We start from the raw sequence: 15287 nt of genomic DNA, 5'->3' as shown, positions 1-15287 counted from the left end.
TGTCATTTTATTCTATTTTTTTTGGGTGATTTTATATGCATGTGTGCTAAATAAATAATTCAAATTCAAATGCAGCAATCATGAGACTTAGTAACACAGTGGTTATAGACTTTTTTTTTCGTCTTTTTTTTGCAGAAAGGTTCCCCACCCCTGAAAAACTGCTTGTTTAAAAGATTATTGGCTGTTGTCAGAAAGTGCTTTGCATTTAAATTACCGTTTTATAGTACTTGTTTTCAATACCTTATATATATTTAACACTATAAAATAAAAAACGTCGTATTTTATACATATCTCCAAGGGATTCGGTGCAAATCTGATTTGTCTACTGGACAAATCAGACAAAGGAGGGTTAGGGTTAGGAGGACAAAGCAGATTTTATCAAGGTTTATTTGAGATCCTTTAAAGTTCCAGATCAAATCAGGCCTCCGTTAGCCTTTACAACACTGCTATCTCGTGGAGAAATTAGAAATTACAGGGGCGCTGGTGCCCCTTCTCCGGGTCCTACCTTTGTACTCCTCCCAAACACATTAATTTGGGGTAAACCTGTGACTTTTCTTTGTCTCTATATGTTAACCGACGTGTGCAGGTTATGAGATTGGGAGTCTGCCGACAGTTCACAGATGACATGTAGTACGTGGGTGAAAAGGTGACTCATGTGACTGTGGTCATTGCCATCTAGTGGACAGGTGGAGAATGTCCAAGGTAGTTACGTCAGGAACTTTCATTTTTCTTATTAAATGGGTCAGGGCCAGCAGTCTATAAATGTTTTTCATTTTTGTTGAAATATTTTAAATCAAAGATTAGAATGGTGATTTTGTTTCTGACATTCGAGTTAATCTAGTCTTTTTATTCCACATTATCTCCTAATGTTCTCCATTTGGGCACAAATGTTTTTACACAATCAGGGTTACTATGGCAAAAGAACAGATGCTCAAAAATGCATCAAATTCAACATGATTCATCAAAGAAATGACAAACTGCAGGATCATTACAGATAGCTGTAGGTTATTTTTAGAACGTTACATCATATCTCCCCCTCTCCTCCCTCTCACCTTCTCCCCCTCCTCTCTCTCTTCTCTCCTTCCTCCCTCTCTTCTGTCCTTCCTACCTCTCTCTTCTCCCCCTCTCCTCTCTCCTTCCTCCCTCTCTCCTCGTCTCTCTTCTCTTTTCTTCCTCCCTCTCTCCTTCCTCCCTCTCTCCTCTCCTCTCTCCTTCCCCCTCTCTCCTCTCCTCTCTCTCTATCAACGCCTTTATCATCGCTGAATCGTTTTGGGTCCCTCCTTCTCCCACATCGGCCGGAACCACGCAGAACCACGTGACCCAGGAACCCTGGGCTGAGCCTCACACGCATCATGGCTGCGGAGGACGGGACCGCGCGGAGCGGGTGTGCATCGTTTCTATGCCGCCTGCTGCTGCCGCTCCTGACCGCCTGCACCCTGCTGCCCGCTCCGGCTCTCGGCTTGCTGGGCTTCCGGCCGGAGGAGACCGGGGCGGAGCTGTCCGTGGAGAACGGGGTGCTGAAAGCCGCGGAGGGGACGCGCTTCATGCTGCGGGTTTACTACTCCACCTCTACGAAGAAGTTGAACCGCACCGCGGGGACTCGCGCCAACAACGCCGCGCCCTGGATCGCATTCATCGAAGAGCCAGCTCCCGGGAGAGAGGGGCAAGTTCACCCCAAACGGAACATGTGCGTGGACAAGAACGCCAGGACGTCCGACATCGAGGTTTTAGGCTCGTTCAAGTCCGCATCCAGTCAGAATTCGGTGTTGGTGGAGTTTCTGGCCAAGAACCTGCGGAGGGGAGAGAAGATAAAGTACTACTCCATGTGCGCCTTCGACGGCTCCAAATGGGAACACTTCCGGACGCGGGATTTCTGGGTGGCCGTGGCGGAGCAACCGGCTGTCCCGGAGCTGTGGCTGCAGGTTCTGGTCTCGGTTCTGCTGCTCGGGCTGTCGGCTCTGTTCAGCGGGCTGAACCTGAGCCTGCTGGCGCTGGACCCGGTGGAGCTGCAGGTGCTGCAGAACAGTGGCACCGACAAGGAGCAAAAGTACGCGCGTAAAATTGAGTCTGTGCGCCGGCACGGAAACTACGTCCTGTGTACTTTACTGCTGGGAACTGCCATCATCAACGCGTCGCTGGCGGTGTGGATGTGCCAGATCCTGGGAATGACCTGGCTGTCCACGGTCATCTGCGCCTTCGGCATCTTCTTCATAGGGGAGATCCTCCCGCACTCTGTGGCGTCCCGTCACGGCCTGGCCATCGCTGCCAAAACCATCTGGGTGACGCGTCTCCTAATGGTGTTGTCCTTTCCAATCTCTTACCCAATCAGTAAGCTGTTGGATCTGATCCTCAATCAAGAAATCTCCAATTTCTACACCAGAGAGAAACTCCTGGAGATGCTGCGGGTGACTGATCCTTACCACGACCTAGTCAAAGAGGAGCTCAACATCATCCAGGGCGCATTGGAGCTGCGCACCAAGACCGTGGAGGATGTCCTGACGCCGCTCACAGACTGCTTCATGCTGGCCGCGGACGCCGTGCTGGACTTTAACACTATGACGGAGATCATGCAGAGCGGATACACGAGGATTCCCGTGTTCGAGATTGAGCGCTCCAACATTGTGGACATCCTGTTCGTGAAGGACCTCGCCTTTGTAGACCCCGACGACTGCACCCCTCTCAAGACCATCACGCAGTTCTACAAACACCCACTGCACTGCGTCTTCAGCGACACCAAACTGGACGCCATGCTGGAGGAGTTCAAGAAAGGTGTGTGTGTGTGAGTGTGAGAGAGAGAGAGAGACCGCAACCAAACTTTATATTAGATATCTAAATGTTATGCTGAAATTCTTCTGATAAAAAATAACCCATTCATCCCAGTAGAACCAGTCTGTTTATCCTATCTGTCCGAGTTTAGCCCGTTAATTTACTCTCCTTTGAGCCAGTGCAATTTTTCTGAATTTGTAACCACTTTTCTGGCTCCAGTTTTCTTTAATGGAAACAGCAATTTTTATCAGTTATTGGTCTGAAACCAGTGACAGAAGCCTTCGTCAGCCCCTCATCATTGTCACATGATCATTTTCAGACCTGCTGCTGAACAACAAGCTGCCTGTAGCTCTGAGGTGAGAGTGCAGCCAATCACCGGCCTCCCTACTGACTCCGCCTCTGCTGTGTTTGATTCTGCAGCATCAGCAGGTTCGTTCAGGGTCGGAGCAGCAAGACAGAGTGAGGAGGACACCTTGAAACAGGAAACTGACATAACCAAGAAATACAATTATCACAAAAACCAAACAAGACAGGTGGACATGATGATGGAACAAGAAGCTGGAGACAGTTTCCAAAAACCTGTGTGGAATGACCTCTGCTGACCAGTGCAGCAGAAAGAGGCTCTGCCCCTCTGCAGAGGACCGCCGCTCAGAAATATCATAAGGGTCATAACAAGGAGGAAGAATTCAGGTTTATCAACAGCTTAAACATCACTGCAGCTTTAAAACAGCCAAACATTAGAAATTAGAAGAGTTTGAGATGAATCCTTCTGAAACAGAGATGGAGGAGACAACAGATGGAGCTGAATATTTAAGAAGCTGCTGATGGACAGAGGAGGAGAATGAGGGGAGAAAAAGAGGGAGAGGAGAGTGGGAGGAGAGGGGAGAAAGAGGAGAGAGAGAGGAGGTGGAGGAAGAGGAGAGGGATAGAGGGGGAGGAGAGAAGGAGGGGAGAGAGAGGAGAGGAGTATGATAACAGCAGGGGCTATATATTTTCAAGCTCTCTCCCCAGCGATTTCAGAACTGAAGAAGCCTTCTGGATAGAAGGCGAAACGTCTTCAAGAGAAGAAACCCAGTCCAGTTGACAGAGAAAACTACCTTGGATAACAGCATTGCACCATCGATGTTTATCTGGCAGAAATAGAAAAACATTTACTTTTAAACTGATATCATGAGGAGACGAGTGAGAAGAAACTGCTGCAGAGTAACCAGAGGAAAAGGAGTGTTAGCCGCACTCCTCCTCCAGCCTGTTTTGTATGGATCACTGACCTATTTAAAGTGAATGCAACTCTGTGTGTGTGTGTGTTGTGTGTGGTGTTGTGTGTGTGTGTGTGTGTGTGTGTGTGTGTGTGTTGGGCAGGAAGTTGAAAGATTCTGAGTGAGCCTGTTGGCTTGGAGCCAGCCTATTGAGGACTTACAAAAGAGGACTTACTCTTTTCTTTCTGTGGGTGTTTTCCTACACATGTGAGGTCCTGGCTCAGTGATTTCACCATGTTTTTGGTTCCAACATTTAAGAGTTCTAACGACTCCTGAGAACTTACGTTACATTGAGCCTAAAGGTTTTGGGGAGGATGTTTTGGGCTTGTAATCATTGCAGGTTCCAGCCATTCTAAGATGAACCATTGATTTAAGGTGTTTGACCTGATTGGACTCTCCCTCTGCAGGTAAATCTCACCTGGCCATTGTGCAGCGGGTGAACAACGAGGGCGAAGGCGACCCCTTCTATGAGGTGATGGGCCTCGTCACGCTGGAGGACGTCATCGAGGAGATCATCAAGTCAGAGATCCTGGATGAGACAGACCTGTACAGTAAGCACGTGCACCACACAAACTCACAGGGCCGACACCGCCTGAAGGTGCTGACTCTGCTGATGTGCATGTGTCTGACCCATCAGCTGATAATCGGTCAAAGCGGCGCGTTTCTCACCATGAACGGAAGCTGCAGGACTTCTCCATCTTCAAAGTGTCTGAAAATGAGATGAAGGTGAAGATCTCCCCTCAGCTTCTGCTGGCTACACACCGCTTCCTCTCCACAGGTAATGCATGGTCTTTACCTCACTATATCAGAGCAGATGAGGGTGGATCTAATCAGGACTTCGTGTTTACTGACAGGAAGTGATGCTCCATGCACACGCATATGCATGCACACTCTGGAGTAACAATAAAAGAGCTCCTATAAGCACTTCACAATGCTAATGGGAGTTGTGGAGATAATGGAAGCTTCTCTGAGTGTCTCTCCTCCCTCCAGCAGAGGTGGAACCATTCAAACCTTCTTATATCTCTGAGAAGATCCTGCTGAGGCTGATCAAACATCCTAGTGTTGTCCAGGAGCTCAAGTTCGATGAGAAGAACAAGCGAGCACAGCAGCACTTCCTGTTCCAACGGAACAAGCCTGTGGAACACTTCATCCTGGTGCTGCAGGTAGCTGCCTTCGTACCACCTCACTGGCATTGGCTCAGGTCTGACGTGACCTTTGACCTCTTCAGGGTCGCGTGGAGGTGGAGTTTGGTAAAGAGGCCCTGAAGTTTGAAAACGGAGCTTTCTCCTACTTTGGTGTACCTGCCATCATGCCAACAGGTATACACAGACACACAGAGATACACACACATAAACACACAAACTGAGTCTGTGTCCTCTATAGTCCAGAATTCCCCCAGCGGGTGGGAACGTGGCGAGTCTGTGCCATATGGTGGAAGTGTGGGTCAGCTGAATGGAGGCGGGAACCTTTACCTGCCAGATTACTCCGTCCGACAGCTGACGCCTCTGCAGATCATCAAGGTGGGAACATTTGCAATGATCCCACCAACACTTACATTCTCAAGTACCCACAATGCTATGTGTGCCAGATCACCCGGAGTCACTACCAGAACGCTGTCACAGCCACACGGATGGACACCTCTCCACAGACACCTGATGTGGACGCCCATCTGACGGGAGGAAACAGGCTGAGTCCCGAGACCGCAGACACCTCGGCAGGCTCCCGTCACACCACCACCCTGGCACCCCCACCCAGAGAGCCCAGCCGGCCCAGCTCAGCTCGGAGCAGACCGCAGCAGTCCTGCGTTGCCCACAGCACCTCGCTGCTCAACGAGAAGAACTGCATCGTCCGTGAGTATCTTCAGACCAAACAGGAAGTGATATCACAGAGCAGCCTTTTTTTCCTCCTCCTCTTCTACCATGTTAAGAGGAAGCAGCAGGTTTTATGTTGTTTTTGTTGGGTGCAGGCAGCAAGTCTGATGGCCAGAAGAGCCCCAGTGATTCAGTGTTCCTGGGGATGGACCAGATTCCTTACAGCCGAGAGGATGGGCCGGAGACCAGTACGACCACAGCACAGACCAGAACTATATCACCAAAACCATCACTGTTTAACCTCTCTGTCTATGACCCCCCCCCCCCCTCTGTCTCCCTCTCTCTCCCCCTCTGTCTCCCACCCTCCCTCTCCCCCTCTCTCTTTCAGACTCCGCCTCTGTTGCCATGGAATCAGACAGGTCTCCCTTCATCAGCACTTTGTCCCTGAATGGCTCAGAGGACACACTCAGCAAAAAAGTTCTGCTTAAACTCAGTCAGTTTCTCTCTCTCTCTTGCTCTCTGTCTCTCTCTCTCTCTCTCTCTCTCTCACACACACACAAACACACACACAAACACACACACACACACATTTCATAAAATGCCTCTTGAACTGACACTTTTTAAAAAAAATGATCTACAGAACTCTGCAGATAAATGTAGAGCGCAGAACTACAGCAGAGTGTGATGGAACCACAATAAGAATCTGATCTAAAGTTTCTCCTCAGGCTACAAGAAGAGGAAAAAGTCCCATGATGGAGCGAAAACCCCAGAGATTTCAGAGAAGCCACTGGTGAAAACCTAGCAGAGTCTGTGTGTGCACGTGTGTGTGTGTGTGTGTGTGTGTGTGTGTGTGTGTGTGTGTGTGTGTGTGGAGTCAAACACCCAGATGGGTCTTCAGGCAGTGAGGACAAATGAAGTTATCAGAGTTTTATCTGAATACTCTATTGTGAGGAACATACGGTAGATGGAAGATACCATTTTATCTGTGTGTGTGTGTGTGTGTGTGTGTGTGTGGTGTGTGTGTGTGTTGTGTGTGTGTGTGTGTGTGTGTGTGTGTGTGTGTGTGTGTGTGTGTGTTTGAAACTAGCTTCTGTTCTGTCCTTTTATTTCCTTGCTGGTGCAACAGAATGTTCACAGGTGGAGCCCTGATGAAGTTAGATGGACCAAAGTGGGACACTGTGACCAGTGTGACTTCCTGGTGACCTGGTCCTGGTCCTGGTGACATGGTCCTGGTCCCTATTAGGTGGTCTCTGTGTGTGGCCTCGCCTTATTATCCATTATTGTCTGTTCTATTCATCGTTTGGTGAAATGTATAAATAGAACAGTTCCAACATGAGCTTCATCTTTTGTTTTCATTTTGGGATTTCTTTGATATTTACCTTTGCTGATGTTGTAAATTGTTTTTTGTCCTATGATTTGGAGCTGAGGAGACTCAGATCTGCATGTTTACATATTAAGTCCTTATTCCAGTTGCGGTTTTGGCCTAGTTGGATCTCAGATTTAGCTGAATTCAGCTCTCTAGGCCTCAAAGCTGCTCACACAGGATGTAACCAGATGTTTCTGCTGCTGCTGCATCAATCTGAATGTAGGTTTTAGCTTATTTAATGTTTTTATGAAGCCTTAATGACAGAAGACAGAAGGGATATTTTATCTCAAGAACTTATTAAGGAACACAAATGTTAGTGTTTCATAATATATTTGAAATAAATGATTAAGTCTTTTTATATTAATGGTCAAACCTCAGATTTATCACTTAATCTTTGTTTCTGGGAAACTTGTTTAGTTTTTACTGTAGTTGGATTTCTGTTTTCTCAATTAATCCATAATTCAGGTCTCCAGTGGCTATGACACAGACATGTTCATAAATTAACCCTGAATAATACTTAACCAATAACAGTTTGGAAATTGGACCAGTTGTTGATGAACTGGTACAAATTCCAAACATTTTAAATAAAAAGTGGTAAACTTGTCTTTTTCAGTGTAATGTTGTTTGTAAAACAAAATGAAGGTTGTGATTATAATGCCTTTCATCACCTCGGTTTGTGTCATTAAACTTAGTAACGATCAATGATGGTGTAACATGACTGCGCCTTTAATCCTCTCTGGAGTTGGATTGGATGGTTTTAACAAACAAAAGGACATCACATTTCTGCTCAGCTGTGTGGTTGGATCCTTGCAGGAGCAGGAGGTGATGAATGACCAGGATGTGAAGAATGACTGAGGAAGATGAGGGAATGAGGGAGGAGGAGGGGGAAAGCAGGGAGAGGAGCAGGGGAAGCATGAGGGAATGGAGGATGAGGGAAAGGAGGAGGAGGAAGAGAAAAAGAATGGGAAAGATGAAGAGGAGGGTGTGATGGAAACAAAACCTGCTGAGTCATACTGCTGCACTGTATCACAGCCAATCAGCATCTATCACAGGTCAAAGGTTATTTCTGCAACATCGTGTATGAACGATTGAGTTAAACTTTCCTCTAGGTTTTGTCCCTGCAGAAGAGCACAGGTCCTCTCCAGTTTGTCAGGTTGAACGGATCAGAGGGTCTAACTTCTGCAGGACCAGCTGACAAGAACAATAAACAACTTGCAGATGGTGCTCGTTTTCTTTCAGACGTTCTCATCGTTTCTCGACACAAAAATGGTGACGATGCATTCCTCAATGAAAGGAATGAAAGCTGAGTAAGTAGAACATCTCTTCAGGACAGCCCAGCCTCATCTGTATCTCCTTGTCCCGGCTTTTGTTCGTATATCTGAAGGTCTTCTCAGTGAAGCAGACGTCTTCAGCCTGGAATTGAAGACTAGGTGGGATGTGGAGTTTGCATTAAATGCTGTCAACGATCTTCTGGACAAACATCTGCACTAAGAGTTTGTCTTGATCCAACTCCAAGAGTATTTCTTCTGTTCGATCTTGTCTATGGAGGAAGCCTCTGCATCACCTTCCAGGATGGCCAGTTCCACCCTCCTGCTCAATCTGGGGCCATGCTGTTCACCCACCAGTTCATTAGAACGTTGAAGATCCAGTTTTTGAATCTGATGTAGGTGGACATAATGGGATTCATCTGTAACGTCGTGCCATTGCACCTCTCCTCATGTCCACTCTGGATCTCAGTTCTGACCACATCTGTGAGCTGTGAGCAGGTTAGTCCAGCAGCAAAGTGCTGCTGGTGGTTCCTCAGCTGCTTCAGTAGGTGGCACATCCAAGCTCTGGCCAGGCAGTTATCAAAAAACAGTTTGAGCTTCTCTATCACGTTTTGTGAGCAGTCTCTACAGATGGATCGAGTGATGTCCTCATAGCTGAAGGTTCTTGAGAAGTTTTGAATATCATCCCCTCCACATCTGCGTCAGCAAAATCCTCCACTAAAGGACAAATGATGTTCCTCGCCTCTTTGGAGGTGGTTTTCTTCACTCTCTCAAAGGGTTTCTCTGAAGGTGACTTCTGTGCATCATCACCTGATAGCAACCCAGCAGAATATCGAAAATGTTTGCTGGTAGGTTTCTTAAACATTGTGCAGGCATAGTAAACAATGGCATTCAGCCTACTGGAAGAGATGATCTTTGGACCAAATCTGAAACTTTCTGCCACCTCCTCAGTCAGGTCTGAAAAAATGCTCATGTTTTTATCTCCTACTTGGAGTCCCATAGAGCTTCTGAAATGCTGTGGTTGAGAGAATCTTCCTGAAAGGACACATTGCCTCCCTCACATAATATCAGCTCCAGAATCAGCTTGACCAGCAGGATATTTGGGACAACATCGGGAGCTCCGGATCTCGGGAGTCCATCTGGGTCTGTTTCAGGCTCCCAAGAAAGTTCTCCCTCAGGGCCAGAGCACCAAAGTTCTACTGAGGAGTGTCTGTTGGGTGAGTCCTGGTTTCTTTTCCAGAAGAAACATGTGTCTTTTTGTGCTTCCTGGTTTATTTCTCCTGTACCTGACATTTAGTTAAAAAGAAAAAAAAAACATATCAAACCCAAGTGATCTGCTGCTGCCTGAGGTGAAGTGCATTATGGGATACATGAGTCCACATGAGACGGGCTGAAATGCCAGGTTTGACAAGCGCACAAGAACTCAAGTACAGACAAGTGACAAGCTTTAATGTGCAAAACATGAGCAGTTCATAGAGAAAACACTCACATACACACATCCTCTGTGTCAGTGTGAATGTGTGATACACATGCACATGGACAGATGCTGCACAAACACAGCAGAAACACATGATGGCAGGGAAACCTCCCCTGAAGTTTGAGCTCCAGTAGCTTTATTTCAACATAAAATGACTGATTGTGTGCGTGTTCATGTGTGTGGTCCTGAGGTATCTCAGCAGTTTGCTCAGTGACAGAAACAGAATCAGACGCCAGCATCTTCTGAAGGACAGCTATAGTAAAATGGCTGAAATGATTCAAGTTTGAGCAAAACGTTTTGTTTTGAACTTCAGTTACAGTCAGATGTTGAATTTAATAAAACCTTAAATGTTGTAGGACAGACAAAACACTTTAACAGCGAAGCGGGACATTTGTGCTGAACTATTTCAGACGTTCAGGTGTGAAGCTCTGTTGACATGACAACTTCAGCTTTGACCATGCAGATGTTGAACTAATCCAAGGTCACGATCAGTGGCGGGGGCAGGGCTTTACTGGACCTTGGTAACCGCCTCGTGGATGGACTGAGCGACATAGTCGATGTTTTGGGATGTCAAGCCGCACATGTTGATGCGTCCACTGGCCATCAGGTAGATGTGCTTCTCTTTGATCATGTACGCCACCTGCTGGGCTGTGAGACACACGACAGGAATATGTCAAACCTGCATCTGTCACCATGGACACCGACATCAAGATAACAACAGGTTAATGTTGTTGACCTCCAGACACTAGCAGTACCTACTGACTGCAGGCAGCTGGACATAATATAGCCCCACAGCTCAAATGAAACCATAAACGTTCTCTTAAGAACTTCCCTTCCAACACAGTGACATTGACAGTGATGGTGACTGGACAACACCAGCCTGAGTCTGAGGTGGTCACTCACGGTTCAGGCCTGTGAAGCTGAACATGCCAATCTGCTGGGTGATGTGGTCCCAGGTGCCTGGGGTGCCCAGTTCCTGCAGTTTGGCCTTCAGCTGATCCCTCATCAACAGAACACGGTCGGCCATGGTCTTCACGTTGTCCTTCCTGTGGAGAGGAGGAAACAGGAGTGATGCTTCTGCACCGTCAGAGCCTCCTGGAGTCTCGGGTTCAGCCCGTACCATTCAGCAAAGAGCTCGGGAGAATTGAGCGTCTTGCTGACGATGCGTGCTCCCTGCGAAGGTGGGTTGGACCAAGTTGTCCTAACGATCTTCTCCATCTGGGACAGGATGCGGGTCAGGTTCTCGTTGTCATGGGCAACCACAGTCAGGCTCCCAACTCTCTCATCTGACCACAAAGACAGGAGGGGCAATTACTTTCCTGCCCCTCGAGGCTGTTTCTCTACCAGACGTACTCACTGTAAAGCCCAAAGTTCTTGGAGAAGGATTGAGCCACAAACAGCTCAAAGCCCTCAGAGACAAAGTAACGGATTGCCCAGGCATCTTTATCCAGGCTGCCGGAGGCAAAGCCCTGGTAAGCCGAGTCGAAGAACACAAAGAGTTTCCTCCTCTGAAGTCAGGAAACATGAGTAAGCAAAAGTTCAGACTGTGGAACAGCTGCAGATTTGGCTTCTGGAGGAACCTGAGGTACCTTCATGACCTCTGCGATCTTCTTCCACTCCTCCTGAGTTGGGTCAGTACCAGTGGGGTTGTGTGCACATGCGTGGAGGACAAAGATGGAGTGTTCTGAAGCTTTCTGTAGAGAAGATAAACATCAGATGATGAATGTCAACACCCATAAACTAAAGATGTGCATCTTCATCACTACCATCACCATCCCAACCACCCACTGCTTCATGAACCATCATACAGGACGTAAATCTGATGCACCTCCAGGTCATCCAGGAGCCCACTGATGTCCAGACCCCTTTTAGCAGCATCCCAGTAGTGATAAGGGCGGATATCTTTAAAACCAGCATCAGCGAACACACCGTTGTGGTTTTCTGAGAGGAAGAGGAAGATTCAGTTAAAGCACCTTCGGGCTGACAGAAATGTTATTTTCCTTTACTGACCCCAGGTGGGTGCCGACACATAGACGGGGGTTGTCATGTTGTTGACACCATTGTACCAGCGCCGCAGAAACTCTGCCCCCATCCTCAATGCTCCAGTCCCGCCCAAAGACTGGACCCCTCCCACCTGAGAGAGAACCCGTGGGAGAACATGAAGACTTTTGCTTGCAAACATGAAATTTGTATGACAAGAAAAGCAGATCTACACGATCGTGATAACCTCTTTACCCGGCTCTCCTTGATGGCGGGGTTGTCGTCTCCCAGGGCAACCTTGGCAGCAGCGGAGCGGAACTCTGGCAGGCCAAGGATGGGAAGGTACTCATGGTTCAGGCTGCAGTCCTCCACAATCAGCTGCTCCACCTTTTTCACTACCGGTAGCACCCAAGGCTGGCAGTCATCAGTACGGTAAGCTAGAAGGGACAAAAAGCAACGATAACAGATTCATGAGGAGGGTCAACAGTAACATGTCACATATTAGTTTAATCACACAAGCTCGTTGCGCAGGTTTAATTCCAGTTAATAATTCCACTGATATTGTGATTATCTGCTGGTGTCTCCACACCTGTGTTTAATCCCTGAACACGTCCCCCTGCTGCTGCTCAGGGGTGTCAGATATCAGGCCGTTAGTCAGCCAGGTGCCGCCAGAGGGATTCGAGCATGGTCACGTCCATGTTTGAGTCAGTCAGTCAGTCCTAAATGACCTGAGCACGATTAAATGACATGCGATCATGTGAAAGAGGTCATTTAGACGGACACGAGCACATTTCTCTCTGGAACATTAGAGAACCTCTCAGAATGTGTCTGGAACCAAAGCATTGAGGGCATGGCTCTTCTTCTCTTATCTGATGCGTGTGTGAACATGCTAAAGCCGGAATACTTGGATACATACTTCTACACAGTATTATGACCTCTGCTATCACACTTGTCCTTAGGACATATTACTCATTACATAAAAAATGATTCTAACTGCAGTTCGTGAGTGAAGAAAATCATGTGTGGATTAAATAATAGCTACAAATGAATAATGCAATAAGATATTAAGTCAGCAACTGTTTGGTTCAACAATTAAAAGCAGCACATGATGCGTTCACGGACCGAGTTAGCCAAACCGCTGCTCTTTAAGTTCCGTCCTCTCAGACCCTCTAAATCGGATTAAAATGGTGAAATGTGAAAAAGTCACAAGAAAACTTTTCTGTGGCTGAGCCGCAGAGGGAGGGTGGAGGGCCGTCATGGAGCTCAAGCGAACTGTTATTTAGCATGTTAGCTCCGTCGCTATTGAAGGTCAAACCAAAGAGCTGCTAATGTAGCATGTAGCACAACTACAGTTACAGACAGGCAGCGAGCTAGCTTAGCATTAGCCTTAGCGGGTAGCCCCTCTCTACCTTACCTCCAACTCCCAGGTTCACCTTCTGCGGGTGGTCGTCCTCCCGGAAATCAGCCGTCAGCTTGAAGACTGCGACCGGCGGCGCCTGAGGGACATCGCTGAAAATGGACATGACGGAGGCGGATGATCCCCGGACAGCTGAAGGATGTTCGGGTGGAGGTGTTGCTAGTGTCGGCTTATGAGACAGACGCCTGGACCGGCCGGGATCACCTTCACTGGGACCGCTCAGAACGACTGATAGGCAGCCAACAGGAAGCTACCGAAGGGGTGGAGCCAATGTGCGCGAGCTGCCAGGCGACGACGACAACAACTGACTGATCCCACAAACTGTATTAGTCTTTTTTACCTTAGCGGGTTTTCTAGTTCGATAATAACACAAAACATTTCACAGACTTTTCAGACTATTTTAATTCAGACCCAAATTTTAAAAAGATCTGTTGCATCTCTTATTTCATGATGACATCATGTTTGTGCAGTCCGGACTGGTTTTATGTGAGAGTATCCACTGTATCCGACTGTGATTAATCACCGCGTTTAATAATGAAATACTGAGTTGAGTAGTATGTATGAAATAGTGACATTCTCTGGCAGCCCTCGTCTATGTACAGAAGCAGTGAGACTCCACAGGGAGGCACTGCACTCCCACAGATAAGATCAGTAAAAGAGTCAATAACAAAGTCAACAAAAGAAAAATGATAAAAAAGATAATGATATTTGTAGCTGGAACGTTACAGTCGGGGCTGTATATGAGTATGCAGTGAAAAACAGTTGAACAATTAGAATTTGTGTTGTAACACAACTTGGGTGTTTTATCACACACACAAACACACACACACACACACACACACACACACACACACACACACACACACACAGTCCTCCTCCTCTTTCCACAGAACCATCAACAGTTTTGGATTTCAAAGGGATGTCCAGGTTGATGTTCTATGAAGATGATTGAGTCAATTTGTCCACATGATGGACGTTTTGTGCATCCAAGGCTACAGAGAGAGGGGTGTGTATTCTGGATGAATGTGATAATTGCGACCCTTCACCACACACGCACATGCACACAACCAACAAGCTCTTACACACACCAATGCAGGAATGTTCTGACATGAAACCAACACAGCTCATTTTCATCTTCAAGATCAGAAGTCAACCATCTGGGATCTGACTGGGTTCACTGGTCATTATATACTATTGAAATCATCTTTATTGAAACTAAACTGGAACCTGTGTGTTTGATGATCAACCTCTCTAATAAACCCTTCCATCTTCACTAATGAAGTCAAACAGATGTGCTTCGTGTGTGTCGCTCTGAGATATGATAAACTGCACACTTCTGGAGGTTCTTAAGTAGACTACTTGAGTTTCCAGCAGGACTTAAGCGCCTGGTTCTGCTTTACTGCAGCAGGAAGCTGAATGTGTGGAGTGGCGGCGCTGTGCTGAGCTCACACACACTGGTGTGTGTTAATCCCACATCATCCAGACTGTCTCAATCTGGATCACATTCATTCATTTTCCTCTTAATGATAAATTGAAGTCTCAAGAAGAGGGAGAAGAAGAATCAGCATCCAGCTTAGGGAACATCATGTGCCCTGCAGCATCCAGCAAACAAGGCAACAATTGCGGCTGTTAGCCTCATGCTAAGCTTGCATGGAAAACACATGTGTGCTGACTCCACAGGCCAGCCTAACCTTTCAGACATCAGCTGCGACCTCCATCCCTGAGCAGCTCATGCAGGAGGACGAGACACGGAGACGCCGCTGTGTCGTCTTTGTCCGTCACCTCTTTGTACCCTCTCATTGATGGTTAATGGCGTGTGGTTTGTCAGCGAGCTGCAGGTCTCGTTTCCTCTGTCAAACATGTGAGTACAACTACATGGCAACACAGTAATTTAGACAGCTGTGTGTGCGAGTGTGTGTGTGTGTGTGTGTGTGTTGTGTGTGTGT

At 47.3% G+C, this 15287-nt stretch overlaps 2 protein-coding genes across 4 annotated transcripts; one reads left to right on the top strand and one right to left on the bottom strand.

The window, feature by feature from the left end:
- The first annotated feature begins 1067 nt into the window (after positions 1–1067).
- On the top strand, positions 1068–6842 carry LOC130527408 (metal transporter CNNM1-like). 3 transcript variants are annotated; one of them, XM_057035877.1, is made up of 10 exons: positions 1082–2769; positions 4430–4573; positions 4660–4800; positions 5016–5185; positions 5251–5341; positions 5406–5542; positions 5611–5872; positions 5989–6081; positions 6222–6326; positions 6559–6842. In XM_057035877.1, the coding sequence occupies exons 1-10, from the start codon at positions 1353–1355 to the stop codon at positions 6633–6635; spliced, it is 2637 nt and encodes an 878-aa protein (XP_056891857.1). In that variant the 5' UTR covers positions 1082–1352; the 3' UTR covers positions 6636–6842. The 3 variants fall into 3 exon arrangements, with proteins under 3 accessions (XP_056891858.1, XP_056891856.1, XP_056891857.1); XM_057035878.1 differs by having other exon boundaries at positions 1068–2769; positions 5671–5872; positions 6222–6842; XM_057035876.1 differs by having other exon boundaries at positions 1078–2769; positions 6222–6842.
- A 3053-nt stretch (positions 6843–9895) lies between these two features.
- On the bottom strand, positions 9896–13598 carry LOC130527481 (aspartate aminotransferase, cytoplasmic-like). Its single transcript, XM_057036066.1, has 9 exons — positions 13339–13598; positions 12180–12361; positions 11955–12078; positions 11773–11885; positions 11534–11638; positions 11302–11452; positions 11065–11230; positions 10848–10990; positions 9896–10592 (listed from the first exon to the last, which is right to left on the bottom strand). The coding sequence occupies exons 1-9, from the start codon at positions 13445–13447 to the stop codon at positions 10453–10455; spliced, it is 1233 nt and encodes a 410-aa protein (XP_056892046.1). The 5' UTR covers positions 13448–13598; the 3' UTR covers positions 9896–10452.
- Between the last annotated feature and the right edge of the window lie 1689 nt (positions 13599–15287).

The sequence above is a fragment of the Takifugu flavidus genome, chromosome 6, assembly GCF_003711565.1.
Source record: "Takifugu flavidus isolate HTHZ2018 chromosome 6, ASM371156v2, whole genome shotgun sequence".
NCBI classification, from domain to species: Eukaryota; Metazoa; Chordata; class Actinopteri; order Tetraodontiformes; family Tetraodontidae; genus Takifugu; species Takifugu flavidus.
The sequence above is the reverse complement of the archived record's forward strand: the minus strand, read 5'-3'. Positions and strand labels throughout refer to the sequence as shown.